This window comes from Stegodyphus dumicola, chromosome 9 (assembly GCF_044657685.1).
Source record: "Stegodyphus dumicola isolate Sdum_Otavi_A_Nest chromosome 9, ASM4465768v1".
In the NCBI taxonomy this organism is placed as follows: Eukaryota; Metazoa; Arthropoda; class Arachnida; order Araneae; family Eresidae; genus Stegodyphus; species Stegodyphus dumicola.
Genome location: NC_140776.1, coordinates 15,922,818 through 15,950,016, shown reverse-complemented (window position 1 = coordinate 15,950,016; position 27,199 = coordinate 15,922,818). Strand labels below are relative to the sequence as shown.

Genomic DNA, 27,199 nt, shown 5'->3' with positions numbered 1-27,199 from the left:
TACAAAAACTGGTATGGATGTTGGAAGTTAAATTTTGTTTTGTTATCATTAATAAGAGAAAAATAGAGTGACAAAACATGTTAAAAACCTAGCAAAATGTGTATTTTCAACAAGAGTATAAGAGCTCTAGTATCGTGACATAAAAACTCAAATGTTTTCAGTGCCAATGCTAATCCATAATTCTAGCGCTAATTCAATGATCCAGAGATCTCCAAAGACCAGTAAAAGACTGAAGATGAGCCTGAATGACAACTCTAATGATTGTACGGAGTCATACACAAACTGTGAATGGCATGCCCTAAGATATAAACTTATAAATTCAGTTATATTACTATTTCCTATTGCCGCGTAGCTAACCAGCAATATGTTATTAGTGCTTTATTTGTTCTGCACTTAGTTACTATATTATAATTTCATTAATCATTTATTATATTTTATATATTGTATTAATTATATTCAAATATTTTATGTCATATTTTATGTAAACATTTTCTGTGCCTTGAGGTATATCCAATAAGTTTTCCTACTCACTTAATTTCCTAATAACTAAATTTTCTCCTCTCACTATCTGGACTGTCTTGGGTCGACGGCCGCGACTGCAAGCCTTTTCAGATGGGGGAGGGGGGTAATCTGTAATGATATTTTTAAATCAATTGATTAAATTAAATTCTAATAATATTGCTTAATAATGTGTTGGCGATTCTCTATCTAAATTGCATCCCTGTTCCTAAATTTTGGCGAAATCCTTTCTTTAGTATAAAATATATTAACTTGTTGGCGCCCGCCAAATCGCCAAACTCATAAATCTGTCATATTACATAAAGTCCTTAAGAACACTCCTGATGAGAAGATAGCGTCACCTCGTGATTTCAATAAATATCGCTGATTGGATGAGCCTCGTGACGCACACATATGTATAAATAGGGCTTCTGCTCAAGGTACGAAAAGAACGCTTGTGAGATGGATGCTAAAATAAACCTAGCACTTTATATTCCAAAATTTGTCTCATTCATGTTGCCCCGGCTGCACAAAACAAATAATGTATGAGAAATTACATTTCATATATATATATATATATAAAATTTATTTACTAAAGAAATGTTGGTTATATTATCTCCTAATATTAATTTTAGTAGAAGTATCTAAAAAGAATGAACCAATACCTAGAAAGTTTAATTCCGAAAATTGTTTTAAAGTAACTTGAATGTAAATTGTTAAAAATGTTTTACGGGGACTTGAAGTAAATCATGAGTAAACAAACTTCAAACTTTGAAAAAGAAATTAAATTAAAAACAAGTAATTATTGCTATTGATCGAAAATGAGGTGACTTTTCAAGGGGAACAAATCAACTCCCGTTCAATGAACAATAATTAATAAATACGAAGGTGTTTCGTCTTTTACTCAAATAATAATGGTGCATATAAACTGCGTTTTTATATAGCTTTGTTCTAATATAGGTATTTTCACACAAAATCGGACTTTTTCTGAAATGTTATGCCAATATTTTTCCATATTTCGATTCTCTGTCTCAAATTAGAGCCAAATTGCCGAGTTTTGTATAAATGGCACGAGTACTTTTTTAAAAATTAGCTCTCAAAATTTTATTTTTTATTAATCTTACTTCATTCTTTCTCCCAGTATGGGAAATTTAGGCTTAATATAATCCGTACATTTTTTTATTTTTTATTTTAAAAATTTGTATTTTTAAACAATTTTTGTAAATTTTTCGAAAAAAAAATTGTATTGTAAACTATAAAATTTTTAACATCTTAAAAAAGTAGATATACCTTAAGCATATCCGCAAAAAAAATTACAGTTTTTTTATTCAAAATTTCGTAAGATATACGTGGATTTACATTTTGGCGCGTTCTGAAATTTGGTGCATTTGTTATAAGCGATAATACAAAAATGTCGCTTACGCACTTTTTAAAAATTATTTGAAAGAATGAAAGATGGATCTTTTTTCCTCTCGTATATCAATGAAAATAAAGGAAAGTAAGTAGGTTATTATAAATTAAGAATTCCTCCATGTGAATTATTTTTGGCGCAAACCGAAAAAAAAAAAAAAATGCGGCAGGAATAAATTTTAAAATTTCTCACCAAACATTACAAAATTTAATATCTAGGCATAATTTGAGACGTAGAATTGTAATATCGAAAAACAAGATGACAGGTTATTTCCTATTTTGTGTCAAAATACGTATGTTAGAACAATGCTGTATACTAATCTTATATATATCCTAAGTCGCGCTTTTGAGACATGAAAATCGCGATGTGAAAATCTTCAATCGGCCCAATTTCAGATTTTACATTACGAACAAAGCAGCGTTTTTCTAACATTTTGTGTGTTACCTTTATATATTAAATATCATGTTTTTTGTACATACACCATTAAATTCAATTCAACAGCAATATCGCAAAATAATTTAACAATTTCAAAATGAGCTTATCTTTAGAATTTACGATACACAGACTCGGGTGCTGGAGATAAAAAGAGTTTTTTTTTTTTTTTTTTTTTTTTCCCCGTACAGTTTTGCCATTGCTCGCTTTGAAATCGTTGAGTGTGATAACCAAAAATTCACCAAAGGTTTTCAAAATATGAAATAGATAGTAAAAACGTCACTTTCTGGCTTCCAGATGCCCATATTCGGGTGGAAACGTACGTTATTCAAAATTTGATGGTTCTAGGTACCGTTGTTTTATCACGGTATGAGAAAAATTCATACATTTATGCAGATCCTTCATTATTAAACTTCTTTAAATAAAATACAGGGCTCTAATATTGGGTGGCAACAATTTGAAAAGTGAACCGACATTTATAGTGAACCAACGCAAAATGCCAAAACGAAATTAATAGCCCTTCTGGGCTAAGAAAAAAAAAATAAGTTCAACTCTTTATGCACCTTAGTAATGCGTGCACTAATTGTGTGCATCGTTGGGCTAAAAATAAAATAAGATTATGTGTTTAGATTCTAAGCTTACGTGTGTGTTATTATGGCAAAGCCTCGAGGGCTATCTCGCCTAAGGGGAGGGATGCCTTCGTGGAGGACTTTCTAAGGGAAACTGGCTCGTATACACGTTGCACATGAGGAAAACCACGAAAACGCCCATGCAGCCAGCCCGTTCGCGGGATTCGAACCTCGGACCGAACTACCAGTGTTTAGCGACTTTACCGCTCGGCCGCTGGTGGGCCTCTAAGCTTACGTAAATGATCATTAATATTATATTTTATTTTATTTGAAATAGAACTGAGTTATACGATTAAGCAAAAACTTCATTTTGCTATTTAATTTTGTGAGATGTTTTGAATTTTTGATTGTTAAAGTTAAATAACAATTTTGTAGTTAATAAAGTTGTAGTTGGTAAAACTTGTGTAGTCGATAGGTTTTATTTTATGCTAGAGAAGCAGAAAATGAGCAATTCCCTCGATGAATCGAGTATGCCTCCAATTATAAACAACTAAGGCCTATTTAATGAAAGGGCAAAATACCTTATAAAGTATTTTAATTATTCGTTTTAATTCGTAAAGTCTTTATTAAAAAAGTAAAACATGATAAATGAAAAAGTTTATAATATTTTATTAAATTTGCTTTAGAGTACATGCATACTTGTTTCTTTTCATCTTGTATATTTGAAATTTTTATATTATTTGCTTTTATTTTAATAGCATTAAAAGACATATTTTGCTTTTATTTTTTAATATAATTAAAAGACTCTATTTGCTTTAATTGAAGAACATGATTATGTGCTTTAACTGTTACTTAAAATATAAATAATAGGGAACATGTCACAGAATTCAGAAAAACTTAAATTGCTATTTTTTTCATGAACTTCAGCTGAAAGATCTGTGTACTACTATAAAACACATTTTTAGTAGTGAAACTTCAGCATTAGAAATTTAGACATTTCAGCGATTTAACATCAGCCCCGCATTCCACGAATAACATCATGTCAACCAAGTAAAACAAAAGTGGAAATCTAGAGCGAAAATGTGGTAGAAAAGGTTTGAATTCTAAACTACTCCATTGCTTCAAGGGTCTCTGTTTCAGAAATTCATGTTTCGAAAATGAAGTAGGGTTTCGCTAGCCGCAGAAACGAGCTGAAATCTCTGGAGGAATAGAAGTCGCTATTTTTTACTCCCATTTCTTTTTTTCTTTTCATTCAGATATCTACTTTGCTTTGCTTCTTTATCCAGATGCTCAGTGGAGCGACAACGCTAAAGAATTTCTAAGAAAGAAAGCACAAAAGTTAGAAAAGAAAGTAGAACGACAGAAAAAGAAAATTTAAGGTATTTGGAGTGAGAAATGAAGCTATTCCCTTTAAAATTGCTTTCTACCTCTACTAGAAACTTTGGACCCTTAGAACTTTATAATGTACGAAAAAGAAAAGGAATTTGAAGAGTAATCGTCTGGCATGGAGCCTTATGATCGATGACGATTCAGGCCTACGGAGACACATCGATAAAAATTTTTCTAAATGAACTAAAATGGGTGATTTGGAGTTGGGGATATTGATTCTTGCTCCAGTAACAATCACTCTTCATCGGAGATTTCTAGCGAAGCCTTTACAAGATATCACAATTCTTCAGAGTAGAAGCATATTTTTATCTTTAAAAAAATTATTTTTATTGCAGCAAATACTCCACATATTTTTATTAAAGGAAATTACTTTTATTGCTTAACAAATTTTGATTCTTAATAATTTTATGTAACTTTGACGCATAGCTGTGAGCGTTCAATATTACATTTTTAAATCGTGAATTTTTTTTATATGCATTGATTACTTATTAAGACATTATACAATTTTAAAATTCTTTCTTTAATTTACTTCTCAAAAAACAAGTTAATAAGTTTTAATTTAAATGTAATACGTTTGAACAATAGTGTTAATTTAAAATGAATGTATAATTATAATTTGCCCACTTAGCAGCAACTGCGTACGATATTGTTTTTAATAATATTTCAAGAACGTTTTTCTCAGTTTTATTAATTATTAATGTCGATTATCTCCTACGAAATGAAGAGTATAAAATAATTTAATACAATATTATTAAGTTAATTAGTTCTGAAATTGAGTTTTAATTATAAAGAATAAGTAAAACTTATAAAAATGAGATTAACCCTTTGCTACACAGTGTGTCCTGTCTGCACACGCCTAAAAATTTCCTTCTGTACGCACAGAAAATTTGAATGAAAAAGGATTTATAGGTTACTATAGGTTACTCGGAACCTTCTTTATTTATAGTAGATGGCAGAGTTTCAACACAAACAGCCCATATATTTCTGCCATGTTTAGTTTTTTAAGACCCTCATTTTTCAAAGAAATTTTCCACATTTTTTTAGGGTATAAACGGAATTAGTTAAAAAGAAATTTCTATGTTATTTTTTGGTGTATGCTAATCTCCTTATTCTATATTAGTTTTAAATTTTTACCTTGAAATCTTGCTTAAAATCAAACGGCGAACCCTAGGTGTGACCAGACCGGGCTTACCAAAAATCTAGGACAACTGAGAGTCTGTATTCTTTGTTTCTCCGCATCTCATCGGTTAGTTCATTGACAACAATGCTCGTTTCAGCACTCTTTTCGAAGCTCTATTCAATCAGTGCTCACAGAATTAAAACGATAAGTGCTATATTCACAAAACTTTACTTGTGTACTCCTCTAGACCTAATTAGACTGCCTACCTTTTTTTTTTTTTTTTTTTTTTTTTTTTATCAAAACTCCGACTTTAAAAGGTGGCGTGTCGGAAAGGGTTAAACTTTGGATATTAAAACTTAGAAAATATTATTAACTGCATTTGGTTAAAATATAAATTGGAATAGAAGTGGAAATAAAAAATTAAAAACCATTAAAAAAGATATGCAAGCTTTCAGATTTTACTTTATGCCCAAAGGTGCGTTGATTTAATATACACGTGCAGACACTTTTCGAGAGAATTCGGGCTAAAAATATTTAAAAACAGCATATCTTTAGAATACGCGACAGACAGTCTCACGCGCTGGAGATAAAAAAAATTTATTCCGTACAGGAATAAAATATTTTTTAGTGTTGCTACTGCTCGCTTCGAAATCGTTAAGTTTCATAATAAAAAAATCCTTAAAATCTGAAATAGATAATAAATGAAATTTGAAATTCAAGATTCGGGCTTCTAGGTGTCCATATTCGGGTGGAGGACTACGTTATTTAAATTTCGATGGCTCTAGGTATTGTTGTTTTTTCACAATGCAAGAAACATACATACATTCTACATTCATGCAGATTCTTTAAACATAATTATATTTTTTCATTGTTTATGGTTATTTACAAATTCTAAAACAGGGCGATAATAGTTGGTGGTAACAATTTGAAAAGTGATACAGCCACTTAGAGATTTGACGCAAAATGTCGTTTCGAAACTAAAGGTAACACATTAGTTATTCGCATATTCGAGAAATCGCATATTCTGCGCATATTCGAGAAGTGCACGTTCGTGTCCCGGGGAGGGCATTGCTCATTTCTCATGTTTCGCACTTCAAAAATTAACTAATATCTCTACAGTGGCGCCCGAAATAAAAGGTGGTGGATGATGATTCTTCTTCACCAATATTTTGTGATTGGGTCCCCTAATCCCCAGTCCCCCTTAAAAGGGGGACTATATAAGATATTTTCTCTCTCCTTTCTACATGTGCCTTCATGGTGTAACGGTATCACACTTGATGCGTATACGAGAAGTCCAGGTTCGAGTCCCGGTGAGAGCATTTCTCATTTTTCATGTTTCTTGCTTCAAAAATTACCTAATGTCTCTACAAACCAGCGAAAATCTAATAGGGCAATTACATTTTAAAAACCATTCAGGTTGATCATAAGAAGTCAAATGAGTCTCCTATCAGTAATTTTAATCATAGATCCATCACGTGGAATAAGACATTAAGCCATAAATATCAGTCCAGTAAGAAGCAAAATAATGGATTTTACGTACATGTTTATAAGCTTCAATTCTTAGAACAAATAATTAGAATGATAACATTAAAAAAAAGGAAAGAAACTAAAAAAATATAATTTTTGAACTTTCATTTTGGAACTTGCAGCAGCATTCAAAAACCTCTTAAATTTAAACAAGCTTTCTTTGTGTTACTATTCAATATAAGACATCAAAAATATATATAAATAACCATAAAACAATGAAAAAATATAATAAACCATGAATTTAGTATCAAATGATTCATGTGATAAAATAATCCTAAAATAGTCGGAAAACCTGTTCATTTTAATTTCCACAAATTTATGAGGAAAAGGGAGAGAAGAAAATTAGAATATGAAAATAACCATATTTTTAAATTTGTTTTATCAAATGAGTTAAATGCAAACGCGTTTAATGAAGCAGAAATATAGTTCAAAAATTTTAAAAAAATAAGAAAATATTCTAAAATGAATGTAATTTTTTAACTATTCTACAACTTCCAGCAACATTAAAAACTTTCTTAAATTAAAATTTCTTAAATTCTTTTTGTGTGAATATTCAAAAATTAGACATGAAAAATATACTTAAAAGCAATTAAAGAAATCTTATAAACTATGACATCAGTGACAAAGTAATTAAAAATTCCATAAGTGACCAAATATTCTTAGTAGGCAAAATAAGCTGTGATAAAAATACTAATTTAGAAAAAGTGTCATGAATGAAATATATTCAGAACTGTACTCGGAAATTGAAAAGTCACTCATTTGTATTTTGCGTACCTTTGATTAATTTAATTATATTGATTTCTATTAAGCTTAATATTGGCTTCTATTAAGCAATTTAAATAAAAAGTTTCCATAGTTGCCGCAAACGATATGATAGACTGAAGAATTTCTACATTCTTTGGGCTAGGGTACACATTTGGGGTGTTTGTGTCTGTAAATACAAAAATGTAAGGTAATCAATTAACTCAGTGTTTTAAAACCAGAAGAAATCCCCCAAAAAACAGAAATAGATAAAAAATGCATGTAAAAGGAATACAATTAAATTTTTTATAAATTATTACTTTTTAAAATTTGAGCTTAGTAAATAGTATTTATTACTAAGGAGGATTACTATGTTCTGAGGATTTATTCTGGTTTTAAAACACTGAGTGTGTGGGTTATATTACATTTGTTATGGGATATTTAGGGATTTTGCTAATTTTAAATTCCATTTATTTGTTGTTTTTGTAGATTCGCTTCTAAATTTCATAGTATTTTATCTATATTTCATTCATTTTTCTGAAAAATATTGCGCGGAAATAATATTGGGATAATTTTAATTTAAAATATTTAAATAAATTATAAATTTAAATAAAAATTTGCAATATTGTATATATATATATATAAATGAAATGTGAAATTAACATTCTCGCAGTCTTAGAAAAACAATAAAAATAGTATGTGTTTTAATCAGTCCAACCTCTACAAGCCGAAGTAAACAGTGCTAAAAATTGCAAAATTTTATTATCGAAAATATAGAGAATTTCAAAAAGATAGAGATACAAATAGATAGATTTCAAAAAGATACATAAAAAAATATTTTGAGTAGATCGAGTCCGAAACACAAATTTGCAATACTAATAATCTAGTACTTGAAAACGAAACTATATAAACCTTTTTTAATCCAATATTTTTTAAACAAGTTAAAATATGTGCAAATTTTGAAAACATGCAGACGGGTTAAAAGATCATATAAATCACAAACAAGCAACAAAGGTTAAAAAATAAAAATTTACAATTTTAGTGATCGAGTCCAAAACCGTGTAAAAACAGACATAATCCAATATATATATATATATATATATAACTGAAAGCTTTCAGATTTTACATTGTGCCTAAAGGGGCGTATTTTTTGTGTGTGTGTTACCTTTATTTATTAATTGTCATATTCTTCAAACTTAAGCCATAAAATTCAGGTCAACAACAGTATCGCAAAATAATGTTAATGAGCATATGTTTAGAATGTCTGATAGATAGTCTTTCGCGCTGGATATAAAAACGTTTTTTATTCATACAGTTTTGCCATTGCTTGCTCTGAAATCGTTGAGTTTGTTTATCAAAAATTCGTTAAAGTGTTACAAAATATGAAATCGATAACAAAACAAATTCCAAATCAGGGCTTCGAGATGCCCATTATCGACGGAGGATTGCGTTATTCACAATTGATTAGCTTTACGTACCGTTGTTTTATCACAGTGGGAGAAACATACATACATTTATGCAGATTTTTCATTATTTAATTTCGTTAAATATAACACAGGTCGATAATATTTGGTAGCAACAGTTTGAAAAGCGATACAGACATTTACAGTGAATCGACGCAAAATGCGAAAACGGAATTAATAGTCCTTCTGGAATACGCCCTTTGGGTTAATGAAATGAATGAAAATGTGGCCTAAAAATATAAAATAAAAAAATAAAAGCTAGAGGAGTTAGATCTTAAAATCTGCAACGCAAGAGCAGCAAATCTTTTAAAATGAAAAAAATATATTCATCTGTCTAATAATAAAGCCCGAATGTGTTATGTAATGGATTTAGAGATACAACGAACTTTAAACTGATTAAACTTAAAAAAGAATAATTAGAAAAAATTTCATTGGACATAAAATAAATGTAGTAATAAAATGAATAATTTGAAAAAAAAAAAAAAAAAATAACGAACTAACTGGATTAGGAATCCAAAAAGATTGCAATTCTAGTTCAATTAAAACAGCATTTTCAAGAGAAGTAATAATTCACTTCAACTCAACGTATGGAATGAATATATGAATGTAGGATATATATCTCATGATACATTTCTGGTACATATTTCTCAATATATGTTCAGTAATGTATCTTGCAAGATTTCTTCAGAAATTCCGTCTTTATTTTTGACGGTTTTTCGTCTGACGCAATACACCCCAAATACTTCTGAAGGGAAACCAGGGATCATGAATATCTCGGTAACATGGGACACCATTTGAAACAAATTCGTATTTGGAAGTAACTCAGTATTTCGCGGAAAGCGCGGATAAAATGCAAGAACGTGACTCCATTTATTTTAAATTTCAAATAAAGAGGACGTTCGCATATATTTTAGCCAGTTTTATCCAAGAACACACCTTCTTTGCGTAAGATATATTTTTAGGAATGTTTCCTTAAAGGTAAATATCTTCCAAAAAATTTAACTTTGTAAGTGGTAGTTCTCGGATTGTTGAAATGTATTTTATTTAGCATATGCAGCTGGCGTTTTCAAGTTTTTTTTCCTGAGGTAAAAGGGATAGTAGACGTTAAAGTAGTATATGTAAAACTTGCTGCTGAGAGAAAGCTCAGGTTCCATGTGTGGTGCAGTATAATACGTAGGAAAGGAAAACAGCCAACATATTACTTATTCCTTTTTTGTCCCGGTGAAATGTATTGGTATTTTATATGTATTTGAATTTCGTGACAAACTTTCTTCACATATTTACACATATTTACATTATATAGATATTTACATTATACAGATAATAATTAAATATTTTACGTATTTCTTGAAATAAAAATCCTTAGAAAATCTGCTGTTTGTTTTGAAATGATTATCTGCTGTTTAGGATCGAATCCAGGAAGTTTTCGTTTGAAACAAGCGAATTATCATTTTGTCCTATATTATGTTCACTGCTTTTTAAAAATACTTTAAATTTAGTGGTTTTTAATGCTATCCTTCTTTGCTCATCATTTGTGACCTGAGTGCTGTCTGAACCTGAATGCTTAGCAATTAGATTCCTAGAGTTCGGTCACTTTAGGAAATTAGAAAAGCTTACGCACAGAAGCATAAAACGTATGTTGCAGTGACTGACAAATCTGGGTGTCACTTACCATTATTAGTCTCTCTTTCTGGTATTTTATTTATTCTATGAATATTTAATGTTCTTTCATATTATTCTATAAAAATACTAATATTAATCTCTATTTATTGGAGAAGTCAAACAAGAAGAATCAGCTTTACTATATATCTGTGAATTCTTCAGAACTAGTTTCGATGGTTGAACTACAGAACCATCTGTCTCAGCTGCCAAAGTGCAAATGAACGAGATAACATAAGATAAGAATAGTTGGACAAGAATTAAGCTACTGGCACCATCTATTGATGAAACAAGAAAACTAAAACATAATTTCCTTAAAGGCTGAAGGTAAAGATGGATTTGAATTAAGGTCGTTAACTAGAACAGAACGGTTTTTTTAATGTGAAACGCCTCTAGAAAATCTAATTCACCAATGGAAGACGTTTTCTGATTAATTTTGGAAAGCAGAAAAATGGAAAGTGTGATTTTCGGGCCAACAATGCTGGGCAACAGAGGAATTGTGTCTTTTCCTAACCTATGCCTCAAGTTGTTTAACGAGAAATTTTAAGGCTGTTTTAATTTGGCCAATGTAAATTAAACCTCAAAGGCAGGGGATCCTGTAAATACCCCAGGAATTCACATCCAGATCGAGGTCCTTAAGTACGGAACTGGGGATTTTATTGATAGGAAAATTCTGTAGTTGCCGATTTTAGGGTAGCTTCACATACATGGAAATGTTTTTATTTAGGTATCTTCTTCCTCTTTTCTGCATGCCTTCCTGGTGTAACTGGAAGCATACTGGACTCTATCCAGGGTTCCTGTTTCGGCAAAGGCATCGCACATTTTTCACATCTGCTTCAAATTAACCTAATGACTTTATAATGTTTATAATACAGGCAGACTCTGAGCATTGTAGTATGAAGAATAAGATAACCAAACCTTACTTAATAATCTACATTACATTCGTAATTAATTCGGTTTATTTTAAATATTTACTCTGATTAATCTCGTGACACTTTGTTGTGGCATGTGATTGTTTAAACAAAATCGTGTTCAGTCGGAAAAAAAAATTCTGATAACCTTCGCGCCATAATGACGGTAAATACCGCCTCGTTCAGATGATCCCTTATAAATTTTACCAATTAATATTCGACATAATACAGTTTTGCGTTATTTCCTCTTACATATTATTTCCTAGATTGTTTATTGGGCATTTTGTACAATTCTTGAAAAGACAGATGCATGTTTTCCGACACAAATTTTACGTTACAACAATAATACGATTTTGTGTTGAAAGTGAGGGCATACAAGTTCTTTAAACACGTTTCCCTCGGAAGTGCAGTTTTAAAGATTCGCGATTTTGGCATGGTGCCAGCGATATAATAGTTGTCAAACCACAAACCAGAATATCTGTAAAAAAGGCATGTTGCCAGTCTAAGTACTATAATCATCGATTTAAGTTTCGTCATATAATGTATGTCAGCAAAAACATTTCACGTTAAATTAAGTCAATGAAGTTTTTAATTGCGTGTTATCAATTGCAGGAGAATAATATAAGTCAACACCTTTCATGTGTTAATTTCGTTAAAATAATAGCTGGAAAATCAGAATATAAATTCCTTTCTCCCCCCTTCATTTTCTTCCAAAGAGAACATTATGCGCTCATACTATTATAATGTAAGCAATTTGACATTAGAGGCCTTTACATTTTTAAACTGCAAGCTTTCGTTGTTACCCAACGAACTTTGCTGCGAGTAAAATAGCGAACGTAAAATTTTATGAATGAGTTTTATAGATTTTGTTAAAATGAAAACTGATAAAATTACATGAATTTCAACAATTTTTAAAGTTTCTTGCTAGCTTATACACGTATACGTTAATAGTTCGTTAGTTCGTGTTCGTCGTTTTGTAAGCATAGAAATAACTGTTAAAATGTAATCTGAAAATTAACATATAAAGCCTGTCAATAAGGGCTTGTATATTGTATATATATTCGACTGGACACCAAATAGCAAAAATGGTTTTGGATTTGTTTTGTGAATGAAGAGAAGACTACCGTATATTCTGGCATATAACGCGCAACTATAAATTCAAACTACATTTTTAAATTGTTCAGTAACGTTCCTCTTAAAACGCGCACCCTTTTTTTACGAAGAAACCTGAAATGTACATGAGCGGCACTCTTATCTTTTGAAGTCATTGATTCGAAGATTTTCCCCAGGGTTTAGAATAATGGTATATCGAAATAACAAGCGATAAGGGGAATAATACGTGTGTAGGGAAATGGTTGAGGGAGTATATAACTCTGCAAGTTACAATTTTATTATTTGGCAGTTACAACTAATTAAAAAAATATTATGCCAGTCTAAGTACTATATAAAATTTATATAAAATTTACATTTATATAAAATTAGTTACATGAAAAAAAATCCCGATGGTAAGATTTGGATCAGATTTCAAATCAGTGCAAAAAATACTGCAAATTGTAGCATTTTAAGGCTCTGCAATATATAAAATAGATTAATTTTCGGAGTTCATTGCTGCTGAAACCGTTTATTATCTTATAAAGATGCTAAAAGTTATTTTTCTAAAATATCTCGGGAGATTTTTATCACGATAATAATTCTTTAGCAAGAAAAACCTTTTTACATTGAACAACCTAACACATATTTGTTCTATTTTGATTGCAAGCACAAACTTTTCTTTTAACTTAGGAAGACACTACCGTACCGTAGCTTTTCTTCCACCTGACTTGAGGGACTGGAAATCCGTTGGCTTGACAGTCTACTGTGAGGCTCTCTCCCATTACAGCTGAGCGGTCAGTAGGCTGAGTTCTCCAGTAGGGGGGAACTGCAAAAGGAAAGAAAAATGAATAAGATACGTAAGAAATTGAAAAAAAAGCAAAGAAGAAAATGAGTGAGTGAGAAGGAATTCGGATGTTCTGGTCTCGGTGATGGCGTCTGGGGATTTGGTAGATGGAACTTAGCCATTTGTAAAGTGTCAAATCCTCAATCGATAAACCTACTGTCTATGAAATCATGAGAATATCAGTTTTCGCTACTCTGAAGGAGATATACAGTGAATGAGTGTATTTTTAAGGACACTCATCATTCTTATGTCATTTATTGGACTGACAGTAATTATTACCGTTTATTTTCTGTTACCTTTTAGGAAGTCAATAAAAGGCCGTAAAAAATTCTTTATTTTTACTGTATGCTGTGGATATTTGGTGTATTACCAAATACCTTTTCCACAGTTTCCATTACGGTAATTATATATTTCGATTGCACAAGGATTTAAATACATTGCATTTATTCGATTCTGAATCTAGTTGGAATGAATGAAAAAGCATTTGAAGCATTATAGGTATTTTCTCCTCTTTTCGAGTTTCGCCGAGAATATTGCTCATTTTTCGTGTCTCATACTTCAAAATATCTTAATGACTCCACAGTAGCGCCCGGACTAAAATGTGGTGGATGATGATTTTTCACCACTATTTGGCAAATGAGTTCCCTAATCCCAAGTCGCCCTTTAAAAGGTGAAGTATATAAGGTATCAAAATTATCAGAAAGGGCGCAGTCCGATCCACCTAACTAAACAAGTTGGTCTCATGGTCATAACAGGTCACGCCCAATTCAACAAAGGAAAATAATTGAAACATAAAATATCTAAATGAAAATAATCGTGTGTTAATTATATTTAAAAACATAAATTAGAAAAAAAGGACAAATACAAACATCTAAACAAAAGCAGACACCAAAAAAAAAAAAAAAAAAAAAAAAAAAAGCGAACAACAAACAAACAATTGATACAAAAAATTAGTAAAATATTTCAAGTAGTGATGGCAATAAAAAGGCAAAAAATCATTCACTGATTCCCACTGCCCGGCGGTCGCCGTTAATAATTTTCCTAACAGATTTTCATAATTGTGCGAAATCTTTATAGCCTAAAATGGGATTTTCAAAATCAATTTTTTATTGTTTCTTAAGCTAATAATGTTCGGAATGACCTCGAGAAGGTTCTTAGCATCACTAAACAAACCATATAGTTTACATTTATCGTCATTCTGTATCTTAAACTTAGCGAAGTATACCGGGAAGCGTATTTTACAAGTGCACATCTATATAGCCACCAAGGGAATGGCTTCTAGGATGGACCAATGGGCATCCAGTAATATTTCTGTCATGTCACATGACCTTTCGTGCACTTAAAAAAATTTAAGCAAGACGGTTGAATATATTTTACCACTCAATTTTCTGTACAAAATAATTAAAGCATCGTGATTTCTTCTCAAAATTTTCATTGCGAATTAGATCTATTATATGAAATAAATTGAATTAACTAATTTCATCGCATGGATAACAAGCGTTTATTAGGATAGTGAAAAGGTAACCATTCACAATACAGCAGCAATGAACATTACTATGACTCTATAACTGCAGTTCAGAGCTTAAAGTTGGCAGATTGCCCAAAAACATACATTACGTCATTTAACGCTCTGAGAGGAGAACAGCCCACCAGCGGCCGAGCGGTAAAGTCGCTGAACACTGGTAGTTCGGTCCGAGGTTCGAATCCCGCGAACGGGCTGGCTGCATGGGCGTTTTCGTGGTTTTCCCCATGTGTAACGTTTATACGAGCCAGTTTCCCTTAGAAAGTCCTCCACGAAGGCATTCCTCTCCTTAGGCAGATAGCCCTCGAGGCTTTGCCATAATCACACACACACACACACACACACTGAGAGGAGAACACAAGCTAATAAAGAAAAGGAAATCATATTAATCATTGCGTCTCGTGACATTCGGAGGTATAAAATATACAAGAAGATGAAAAAATATAAGGAATTGGGAAGATTTCATTATCTGGTTGAAAAAATTTGAAATAAATACACACACATGTTGGATACTCCGCAAAAATATCCATGTAAAATATTACTTAATAAAATGAAGAAAGAAATGTGTGATAAAGATCTGAGCACAAATGCTATCTTTACATAAAACTATGCATATGAGAAAAATATTTACACCAATTACATATGTAAATAGAAGTCAGCACTTTTTATTGCAGTCTATATGAAAAAGATGTTCTGTAATAACAGCCAATGCACAATATTAGTCAAAGTGAACTTTACTAATTTCGATTCGTATACATTTAGTGTGTTAAAATTTCCAATGTACTAACCGCACACTCTTAAGTGTCTACACAAGAAATACTCAACAAACAGAATGAATTTATCTTATTCACAATGAATATATTCAATTTATTCACATATAACTTTTAACAATGGGTATAATCAGAGAACGATATGAATTCTGAATCTTACACTTTCAAAATCAAAAGAATGCAAGCACTGAAAGAAGAAAACACTAGATTCATTGTAACGCTTCCAGTCCCTTTCAGCTCTATAAAAATAAAACTAGACACTTTAATTTTCGTAATCCACAGGTGTTATTAAATGCATAATATTCGAGGCTAATTGTAGCTTGAGTCATTTTCTCGATGTAAAGAGCTATAATATGCCATGAAGATCAATTCAAATATCAATGCGTGATAAAAGTCGCGAAAGTTAAATGTCGACGATTAATTAAACAAAAGCACTATGAGATTTTCTGCTATTACGCCATACAGTTATAACTGCTAAACAAATACAAATTAAAACGTAAACAGCGTACGCTCACATCCAAAAAGATTTAGCATCACAAGAGCAATAGGAGCTCATTGGTCCATTTTCGAAACTCCTCCCTCAGTGGCTATGCTGATGCGCACTTGCGAAAAATGCTCCCGGGAAACTCCCATATCCGGTTAGAAACTGGTTAACGTCAAAATCATTGAAGATAATATTATTTTGCTTAGTCAATTAAGTGTTTCAAACAACGATTTTTTCTTTCATAAGTATTCCACTGTGACTGCCATAGCTTAAAATTATAATAAAAAGCACTGGTTGCTATTTTCGCTTTTTTTTTTTTTTTTTTTTTTTGAACATAGGTAGTCCCCGAAACACTCAATAAGGCAGCCTCTTTTGCTGGAACATCCGCTCTCTAATTGCTGAATACCCCGATATGGGCTTTATCCCAACCAATGTATAAGTTATTTACTCCATCCTTTTTGCATGCCTTCGTGGTGCAACGGTAGCACATTTGGCGCATATTCGAGAGATCCAGTTTCGAGTCCCGGCAAGGGCATTGCTCATGTTTCACCTCTTCTGCTTTAAAATAAATGGCTGCTTCAAATAATGGCTCTACAATATCCCTTATTACAGTTCACTTCTTATAAGACTGTAATAAATATTTTGCAGAATTACTAAATATTTTCTGCAGCTCATAAGTGGCATTTCCTTAAGTTTTTCTATTTTTTTTTTAAATTTATTTTAATTAAAGGATCCTTTTTAATGACAAATACATATAATTTAATTTAAACATAGAGTACTTAATCTTTTTCTTTTAATTAAAAAATAAAATATGTGATTTAATATTGCAGCGTGTCTTTATTGATTCATGTTAAAGGCCAAACTGATTTCTAGCTTCCTGTTTAAGTTCATCATTAGAATTATTATTTAAGTCTTTGAATTCTGATCATTTACAATATTTCTCTCATAAAATAAGTCCTTTTGTGAATTTAAATTCAATTTTACAATTTAAAATTATGTATACTTAAGTTAATTTAACATTACTAGTTTTTAACTTTATTTTCTATTTTATTTTGCAACATGAATTTATAGTTGATAGTTACCTTTAAAAACAGTTTTGACAACATTGATATCGTAAGACCATAATGCGTTAATGTGCCAAATTTCTTCATTGTAACATCAAATATAGTGTTTATAAACGCCATTTCACTTATTAAATTTAAATTATCATTAATTTCGAAGCAGTAGTTTAATTATAATATTCAAGTTTAATTGATGCACAATTAAAAGCATAGGTTGTTTCGAACAAACAGTGCATGGCCAAGTTGCATTTACATTAAAAATAATATAAATTCTGCCTTCCGGAAGTTATTTCCTCCTTTCCAGTATATTTGTCTTTGCATGCTGGCTAAATTTGAGCGACTTTCTCAAAATAAATCTTGAAAAGCATGTGCTTGTTTTCAAAATTTAATTTAGATGTATGTATGCTAGACCACAGATGTAGAAAAATGCGTAATAGATTCAACCTTCCTAGGGTAAAAATGCTATTTTACAATTTAATCAAAGCGGACTCATTCTAAAAATGCTTCTGAATCTACAGTAAGGGCTCATTCTAAAAATGCTTCTGAATCTATAGTAAGGGCTCATTCTAAAAATGCTTCTGAATCTTCCGTAAGCTCTTATCTTCGATTAGTAAAATGTAAAGTATAAGGACTCTTTAAAATTCGTAACAGTTTAAATTACAAAGTAATTAATAATTGAATATTAACGAGTACTTTTTAATGTACCTATCGGGCACATTCGCCGAAATATTTGAAAATATCATCGGTCGTTTACACGTTAGAAAACATAATCTTCACTAACCTGTGTGTTAAATTACCGAAACGCCCGTCGCCATCTTTCCTCCGTCCCGTCCGTTTCCTCCCCTCCCCGTCCATTAACGCGCAAAATGTGTGAAGATTTCAAATGACATCCTTTCTACTTCCTAACAAAGAAGCATCCATTAATTAAGACACAATAACACGCCGAATAAATACTAATTCAGAAGTCAAACAACAAAAATCAGCGTTAATTTACAAAATTTTCACAGGACTAGTTTCGATGGTTTTACCGAACCATCATCTTCAGCTGCAAAACCGCATTTAACGCTGATTTTTGTTGTTTGACTTCTGAATAAGCATCCATTAGCCTTTTAAGACGAGCTGTCTGCAATAAACCGATACAATGCATTTGGTGCACTTGCTACTGCATGCCTTAGGAAGAGGGAAGGAACTAACATCTTCATCTCAGCCGTTTCGTGCAGTTGTGGTCGTTCGAATGAAAAAGCATCTCGGGCATTTTCGCGTTCAAAGAGTTAATTACCACACCACCAAGATTGGTTCTAGGTGCACTAGAGGATTTTATTAGTATTGCACTCTGCTTAAAAGGAGAAAAGTAATACATAAACGACCAGTATCTTCATGGGATTCGTAACCATATTCCTGGCATCGACCTCTCGATCAGACTCCTCTATTATATTGCATCCAGGATCCTAATTTTGAACATACAGCTGGAATCATTCATTTAATACATATACACAGGGAAAAAAACTACATATCAGTTTTAACATTAATAATTGATAAAATTAACCTGTATTTGGCATGCATTCAAATGAAAAGATTCAATTCATGTCATAACAAATGACAACGCAGCTTTATATAAATTTGTCAAGAAACAGCTTTTATTAGTTGTAAAAACATATCGTAAAACTCTGTGTATTGTTAGATTTATTAATTTATATGCAATAAATACCAACAGTTATAAATTTATTAAGAATTTCATATAATTTTACTCACCATTAACGACCATTAATGCAGTATGGTTCACTGTGGCAGCCGGGTTTCGAGCAACACAAGTGTAATTTCCATTATGGTGAGGTCCAACAGAATTGAAAGTTAAGAATGATGTAAATTCATTAATCATTTCTATTCTTGACTGCAGCTCCAGAGGTATGTCAGCACCATCTTTTAACCAATGTATTGTAATCGGTGGATCCCCAAAGAGAACAGCGCACACCACGATCGAACGCATACCTTCTTCTAAATCACTCGGGAAATTAAATGGTTCGATTTTAGGTCCAACTGTAATGAAAAATAAAGAATTAAAAATTGCAAAATTGTTTGGATATGAAAAAGAAAATTTAAAATATTTTTCTTTCTTCATTATAATCTGTAATCGTGTAGTGTGTCTATTAGTTCAATAAACTAATTATTTAATTTTTTATCTTTCCTGAACTCCTCAACTTCCCCTCACATTTTCTCGCCAGGATGTAAATTTAAAGTAAAGTGAAGTAAATATTTAAATGGGTGAGTCTTGGAGTTTATTCAGAGCGTGCTTTCACTAGGCAGCAAACGTTACGTTTCTGGCATTACTGTTACGCGGAGTTGCTGATACGCCTTTTGGCCATTTGAATAATTATTTTTCCGGGTAGGTTGTCGAGTCAACCTAGTTAGCCGTAATTTAAAGTGTTAGTCCAGCACTACTCTTTTAGATTTTTAGCTTTGAATTTATTGTGCAACGATGTTTGAGTTCCACCGCAGGTTGTCGGTGTTATTGTAAAGCACGAAGTACGTGCCTTTCTGTTCATAGTTGAGAATAATACAGGGTTATTTTCATCCTTCTTCTGTGCTGGTATTATTCCAAGCCTGTCCGAGAAGTCGCTAGGCTGATTAGTAGGATCTAATAGAGTTTATGTGTCCAAAGAGACTTAACTCTTATCCAAGGAGAGTCTATAAACTTTATAGAAGAAAGAACTACTTTGCATGACCTAAAAGTGTTAAAAGGGGACATTGTAATATTGTTTCAAAACAGTAGTAGCTGATTTTAACACTGTCGTTGTTTGGACACGTCGGCAATAAGTACGTGGTGTCATTTGGAGTATTAAATGGATAAATAAATAAAAAGAAAAAAAGAAAAGATCAAACTGTCATTTTTTTTCCATTCCATATTTCGACGTTATTTTTACGGATATGTAGAACATTAAGACTTTATTTCTCTATTACGATTATATTCTACAATTTTATAGCTTCAATTCTTTTAACGCATAATGTTGAAAACGTTGCACAGGCCGTATAAAACGTATAAACAGTATATTTCTCTTACATTTACCGTTTTTCGTCTTTCATACTTTTAGCAGACGAAGTATGCTTATGCATGTAAATGTATTTGAATGCAGAATTTTTTGAAGCGTTTGCTCTTAGGCAGAAAGAAATCTAATAAAAATAAGAATATATATATTAAAAAAAAAAAAAAAAAACTTGAAACAAAAATGCTTAAATCCTCTTTCTAAAAGTTATCGATGGTTAAATCTTATCAACGACTACACGATGTCGTAAAAAGAACTGTAGCCCGTAAAGAATCCAAAATGATTCCCCACTTGAATAAAAAACATTTTCAGAGTGATAAAGGTATTCTTATTATTTTCGCCATTTGGGCAAACCCATGTATATTGCTCTTTATATTCATGTTTCAAACTAAGCAAATGCACGAAATTTAATAGTTACACAAGAGAAAATTTAGCACAGCTTATAAGGTATTTCTGCCGCCTTCTTAGGATGCTTAAGTAGTGTAGTGGTCAGCAAGCTCGGCGCGTAATCGAGAGAGGCCCGTGGTTCGACTCTCGGCAAAGGCATTGCTCGTTTTTCATCTCTAATGCTTCGAAATAAACAAATGTCTCTACAGTGCGGCCCGAACTAAAAAAGGTGGTGGTGGATGATTTTGTACCACCATGACTTGGCGATTGGTTTCCCTAATCCCCAGTCGCCTTTTAAAAGTGGGAGTATATAAGGTATTTATCTCGCCTTTTTAGCAAGCCTCCGTAGTGCAGTGGTCAGTGTACAAGCTAAAGCATCCATTTGCAAAAGCTCGCGATTTTATTGTTATTATTATTAATAGTAGTAATAGTGGTAGCAATGTTATATGTATATAAATACACGTGTATGTGTGTATGTATATGTATGTAAGATAAGAAATTGTAAGACTCAGAATTACTAACCGTAAGTTGGTTTCGTCCCGTTTCTGTCTTAAAAATACTAATATAGAGTTTTAAAGTGAGTCACTGAAAATTAATCCTTTTCGTGGCTCTGTAATTATGCTGCAATGCGATGAACTCTCAGCCAATCAGATTTAAAAAAAATAATTGTCTATAAATACCACTTCTGCTATTTGCGTAAGTCCTTCCTTTCTATACTACACTCGATGCTGCTTATAAACGTGTCGTTCTGCCACTCTGCCTGTTCGGCCACATTTGTCTGTCAACATCATTCCTTGCATATAAGCTAGCCATATTCATAATCGCCAAATTTGGCGATGTTTGACGATTTGATTTCAAATTTGGCGTCAAAATGAGTCGCCAAAACCGTTGTCAGCTCGGTGATATCTCGCCAAATTACCGAGACAACCATTTACTCAATGTTAAATGCACTTGCCCTTGTGTTCTTTATGTTTCTGACATAGCTTTTTCTTAAAATTTGTTCCGAATAATAATAATAAATAATAATACATATAATTACACTAAAATACCTATCTGTGCACAAAGAATGTATATGCTTGAAAATCTCTTGCTTGAAATCACGCGATGCACTTACTTTTTCTGTTACATTTATATTTTAGCTATTAATGGAAATCTGTATTTAAACTTTGAAATGATGAATTTTGGCCCTTTTTTCTGTTGAATCATGCTTGCCTAATAATTAAACAGAGACTTATAAGCATTTCACTTAATACGGGTCCAACTGCCCTTCAGGCGTTTGTTCCCATCTTCGGTAAATAAATAATAATAATAATAATAAAATTCAGATTTTAAATTACGTAGAAAGGGGCATTTTTTTAACGTTTTTTGTGTTATTTTTATTTATTAAATATCATGTTCTACGTACTCAAACCATAACATTCAGTTCAACAGCAATGTCGCAAAATAATTTTTAAATGAGCATATCTTTAGAATTTTCGATAGAGAGTCTCGCGCTGGACATAAAAACGTTTTCTTTTTTTCGTGTAGTGTTGCCATTGCTCACTTTGAAATTGTTTAGTTTATAATTCAAAAATTCGTTGAAGTGTTACAAAATATGAAATCGATAATAAAACAAATTTCAAATTCAAATTATGGCTTCTAGATGCCCATTTTCTATGGAAGATTACATTGTTCAAATTGTGATGCTTTTAGATACCGTTGTGTTATCACAATGCGATAAACATACATACATTTATGCAGATTCTTAATTATTAATTTCTTTAAATACAATACAGGGCGATAATATTTGTTGGCAACAATTTGAAAAGTGAAACAACGCTTTTATATATGACTAGCTCATATCGTGAATCGATGCAAAATGACAAAACGAAATTAATAGTCCTTCAGAGCAAATTGCTCCTTTGAACTAAAAACTATTCGCAACCTCTTAAAAAAAAGTCAGAGAAATATTTTCATTATTTTTTTTTCATTTATCATCGACTTTTAATTGCTTTGCCAGAACTAAATAAAAGCAATTCCGTCGGATTCATCTCCTTATAAAATTATTACTGTTTGCTTTGCGCTCTCGAAATCTATAAGAAGCTTAAATTGAAAATGTTGAAAGCACTGAAATATAAATTTTTAATTTCTCAGATGAATGATTTTCTTGCTTAGTACTTCAAAATTAATATATTGCACATAAAATGAAGATTGCTATATATGTATTATAAGAAAGAGGAATAAATAGTACAGACATCCGTCTAATTATTCAATTTACCTTAATAAAAATCTGAAAATTTTTTTAAAAAGGTAAAGAAAAGGGCAGAGGATAATTTTGTTTAGAATGATTTAATTTACGTGTGACTTCAAGAAATATAATGCCCCTTGCAGCTGCCTACTGAGAAATTGTACATTACCTTTGAAAGAATAAATTCCAGGATAGCGACCTGTCAATTAACCAGATTGTGCAGATAATCTCGATAATCAGAATCTGCAAGATTATCTGGGTCTTGCTTGAAAGAAATTTATTTGTTAAATGATGAGAAAATTTCTTCTGAAAATACAGAAAAGAAATAAAAGAGAATACGTAGGACTAACAGAGGTGACTGCAGATAATGTCGCAATATTATTCTGACAGAAATAAATTACTACGTCGGAAAAAATAAGTTTCCGAAATACAGGCACAACCAAAAACATTTTTATATCTGTTTTCAAGAGGGAAGACCGAATGCATTTATTCTCCTGATTAAATTGCTTGAAAATACAGAAAAATTATTAAAAGCGTTTTCATATAAATTTCAATGCCAGTTATTTTTCAATCCTGTGTACTTTTTTAACTACAATTACAGGTAGTAGGCAGGACACTGAAAGTTCCCACCCACTTCTATGTATAGTACCACTGCAATAACTGTGTACAGTCTGTTTATCATAAGAAAAGCTCTCCCCAGTTAGTCTGCAGCTGTCTGGTGCCATAGAAACGAGCCTTGGCCCATTTTAAGCAGGGATGTCTTGAAGACGAAAGATAAACTCATTTCCCTTCAGCCAACAGTCACCGAAAGCAAAGTAACAATAAAGCAACCCTTAGTTCGCCCCTATTTGAAATATGCTAGCCCTGTTGCTATAGCGACCGCCACCCGCCAGACATTGTGGCGGAAGGTATTCTTCTGGTATTTTGAGGAAGAGCGCCCCGCAGAGAGACGGTCCGAGGTTTTCTACCTCACTTCCCTTACTAGCAACATCTCGAGAAGATTTTCAGCTCGCTGTGTAGTTGATTACCCGTGTAGTTTGAGAGCCTCATACCGCATAGACACTATACGCATATACACGTCCATAGTTTCTCCGAAATTTCAGCTTAGGCCGATGGGTATGACAGTCAGCGCAACTAACGCTTATACTAGTTGGGCGTCTTCTTTTTAAATACATTAGGATTAACCGCGATTTTAATTTAACCGTGGACGTCGTTCTCAGATTCCTCCGGTTAAACCGTGGTATAACCAGAGGAACCGTGGTATAACCTCCTTGTAGATGAAGGTATAACGTACCTTCATTTACAAGGAGGTGTAACAGAAAATATTACGAAGTAATGACTATCGCCTATAAGAGAGTGTCAGTATAATATGAACGCTGGGGAATAGTCCTTTGAATACGGTGGTTAAAATTTGGAAGAGCACATTTTATCGTAGGATACGTATACAGGTCAAAGGGGATCGAACAGATTTTTATCGCTGATCAAAACAACCTTTAAGTATTTTCATTTGCCTGTCATTACTGTATGAAATCAAGTAAAACTACCTGGCGTAAGTTATCAGTTAAAAAATTGGAATTTCATATTAGCAATAGAGAATACGTGCCTGTAGATTAGACAGAAGTATATACGTTTTATTCCTGGGAAACTCTATGCCCCTTCCAGTAACAGCCACCATGTCGGCTGTACAGGGTGTTTCAGCAAATCGGTTACAAACTTTCTGGAGCGATGAATCGCAGCTAGACGATAACATTTTGTGGTTGAAAAGACTTTCCTGGCGCGCTAGTGACAATAAAAAACTCAAGAAAGGAATAATATGAACAGCGTTTGGAAGCAAATTTATTATGCACAGCAGAATTCAGGTACTACGGAAACAAATAGACAATGATCGTCGTCACAGGAGGTGTTCGAAATAACGACCCCAGACCCTGATGCAAGCCTCACATTTCCGGCATATGTAATTTTGTAAAATAAAATGTAATTTTGAATCGTGAAAAGTTATATCTAACAAAGAAATCACAAAATATGTGTTATGCATTTTTCATTTCTTATTACCCTTTATGCGATATTATAATTAATTGCAGTGACATTTTATTCTTCTTTATTTCTTTGCCCGCAGAAAGCGTTTATAAATTCTGTCTAAAAAATCTTCTAACTAGCGCCTGTTTACGAATCAGAATTTAGCCCGCGTACTGTTTAAAGAATTTAAATGAGACGATGCCATTTCAATACTTTGAAGAATCAGCAAGCGTGAAATGACCCGTATTTCATTCGTTGTATTTTCTTTTTGGATATCATTCTTTTTGATAGCTTAGGAGTCTTAAATGTTTTACTTTCGCTCCAGTATGTATAAATAAAAATGAGATACTTATTTCTTGAATATTTATTTTACTGTACCGCGCAAATGAATTTAGTAAGCTTTTGAAGATAAGTTTTGTTGCATTGAGATAAACTGTTTTAAAAAGGTAAATATAATACAGGGTGTCTCAATCGAAAGAGGCCTGGAAAAAAATGTGATAAAAATCTTATAATAAAAGGGAAAACTAAACCAAATTTTTACATGACATAACTTTATGTTTGAAAAATGAAAGTGCATTGGAAGAGATGCTAGATGTGATCTCCCCCTACCTGTACACAAACTTCAACATGGCGCTGCATATTCGCGTTATGTTGCTGCCAGATTACTGAGAGTCACTTCTTGGATTTTATGACGGATGTTCTGACGCAAATCGTCGATATGCGTGGTTTGCGCTTAAGAGCATTCCCTTTAAGACTACCCCAATAGAAAAACTCATGGGAGACCAAGTCTTGAAAAGTGATTTCACCGCGCTCATATATGCTACAGAGGTGTGGCGTGTTGCCCCCCCCCCATGTTGCTGGTAAGCCAAGTATCAACTGCTCATCATTCAACTGGTTCACAAATTCATGGAAAAGTGTCTGGTACACTTCACTGGTGGCAATAATGTAAAATGCGCCGCTTGGTAATGCACAAAGCACACCCATCTTCTGTGAATGAAGGGGTTCCTTGACGACTGCATGTTGGTTGTCAGTAGTCTATAAACGTGTGTTTCGTAAGTTCATGTATCCAGACAAGTGGAACCACGCTTCATCACTCTACCACGTATAATCTAGGAGCGACATAAACGAAAAAGCAACACTGTATTTGAACTGTGTATACAGGTGGAAAGAGGTCACTTCCAGCACTTCTTCTAATTCACTTTCATTTCTTGAACATAAAGAATTACTATGTAAACATTTTGGTTTCATTTCCTTCTGTTATAATAAGATTTTTGTAAAACTTTTCCAGGGGCCTGTTTCGAGTGGAACACCCCCGTAAATTATTGTTTCCACACTGCTTTATTAGCACGTCTGAATTTATCTCAACCAAAATATGTTTCATCAATAGAAGATTTTTACGTCTTTATGTATATTAATATCATTAAAGTAGTAAATTAATCATTACTTTGTCTAATAAATTATAAACATGAGTGTAGTGTTGCATTTCCTATCTTAAAGGAGAGAACAGAAGTCTTAAAATCCCTGATTTCGCCAAAATTCCGTGCAATTAAAAGGACGTAAGAGCAATGACATTTCAAGCGCTTAAGGAAGCACATCACAAAACTAGATAAGAATATCTAGCAAAGGATTATATATGATGTTACGTGCATGCTTTTAATGCAGGCCCACCAGCGGCCGAGAGGTAAAGACGTTGAACACTGGTAGTTTGGTCCGAGGTTGGAATTCCGCAAACGTTTTGGCTGCATGTGCGTTTTCGTGATTTTCCCCGTATGTAACGTGTATACGAGCCAGTTAGAAAGCTCTCCACGAAAGCGTCCCTACCCTTAGGTAGATAGCCCTAAAGGTTTAACATAAACCAAACCAAATGGGCTCTAATGGATTCAATGAATACAGAACCGATGAAATTACCTATGAAAATCCAGTACCGCTGAGAACCGATGAATAGATTGAGGAAATTTATTTTTCCTTAAAAACGCTTTACAGTTCTTCACACAAAAGTACTCGTATAGCTCTTCTTAGTAATGAAAGAGCATAA

The 27,199-nt window shown here is 32.5% G+C and overlaps 1 protein-coding gene across 7 annotated transcripts in view; it reads right to left on the bottom strand.

The window, feature by feature from the left end:
• The window catches only part of LOC118184793 (cell adhesion molecule Dscam1-like), a 1,226,874-nt gene that overhangs the window by 510,198 nt on the left and 689,477 nt on the right, over positions 1-27,199 (bottom strand). For all 7 annotated transcript variants that reach the window (XM_085823248.1, XM_085823249.1, XM_085823251.1 and 4 more), the window contains 2 exons: positions 19,246-19,530; positions 13,519-13,638 (listed from right to left, as the gene is read on the bottom strand). In XM_085823248.1, the coding sequence (XP_085679374.1) occupies positions 13,519-13,638; positions 19,246-19,530 (405 nt within the window). The remainder of the gene's footprint in view (positions 1-13,518; positions 13,639-19,245; positions 19,531-27,199) is intronic.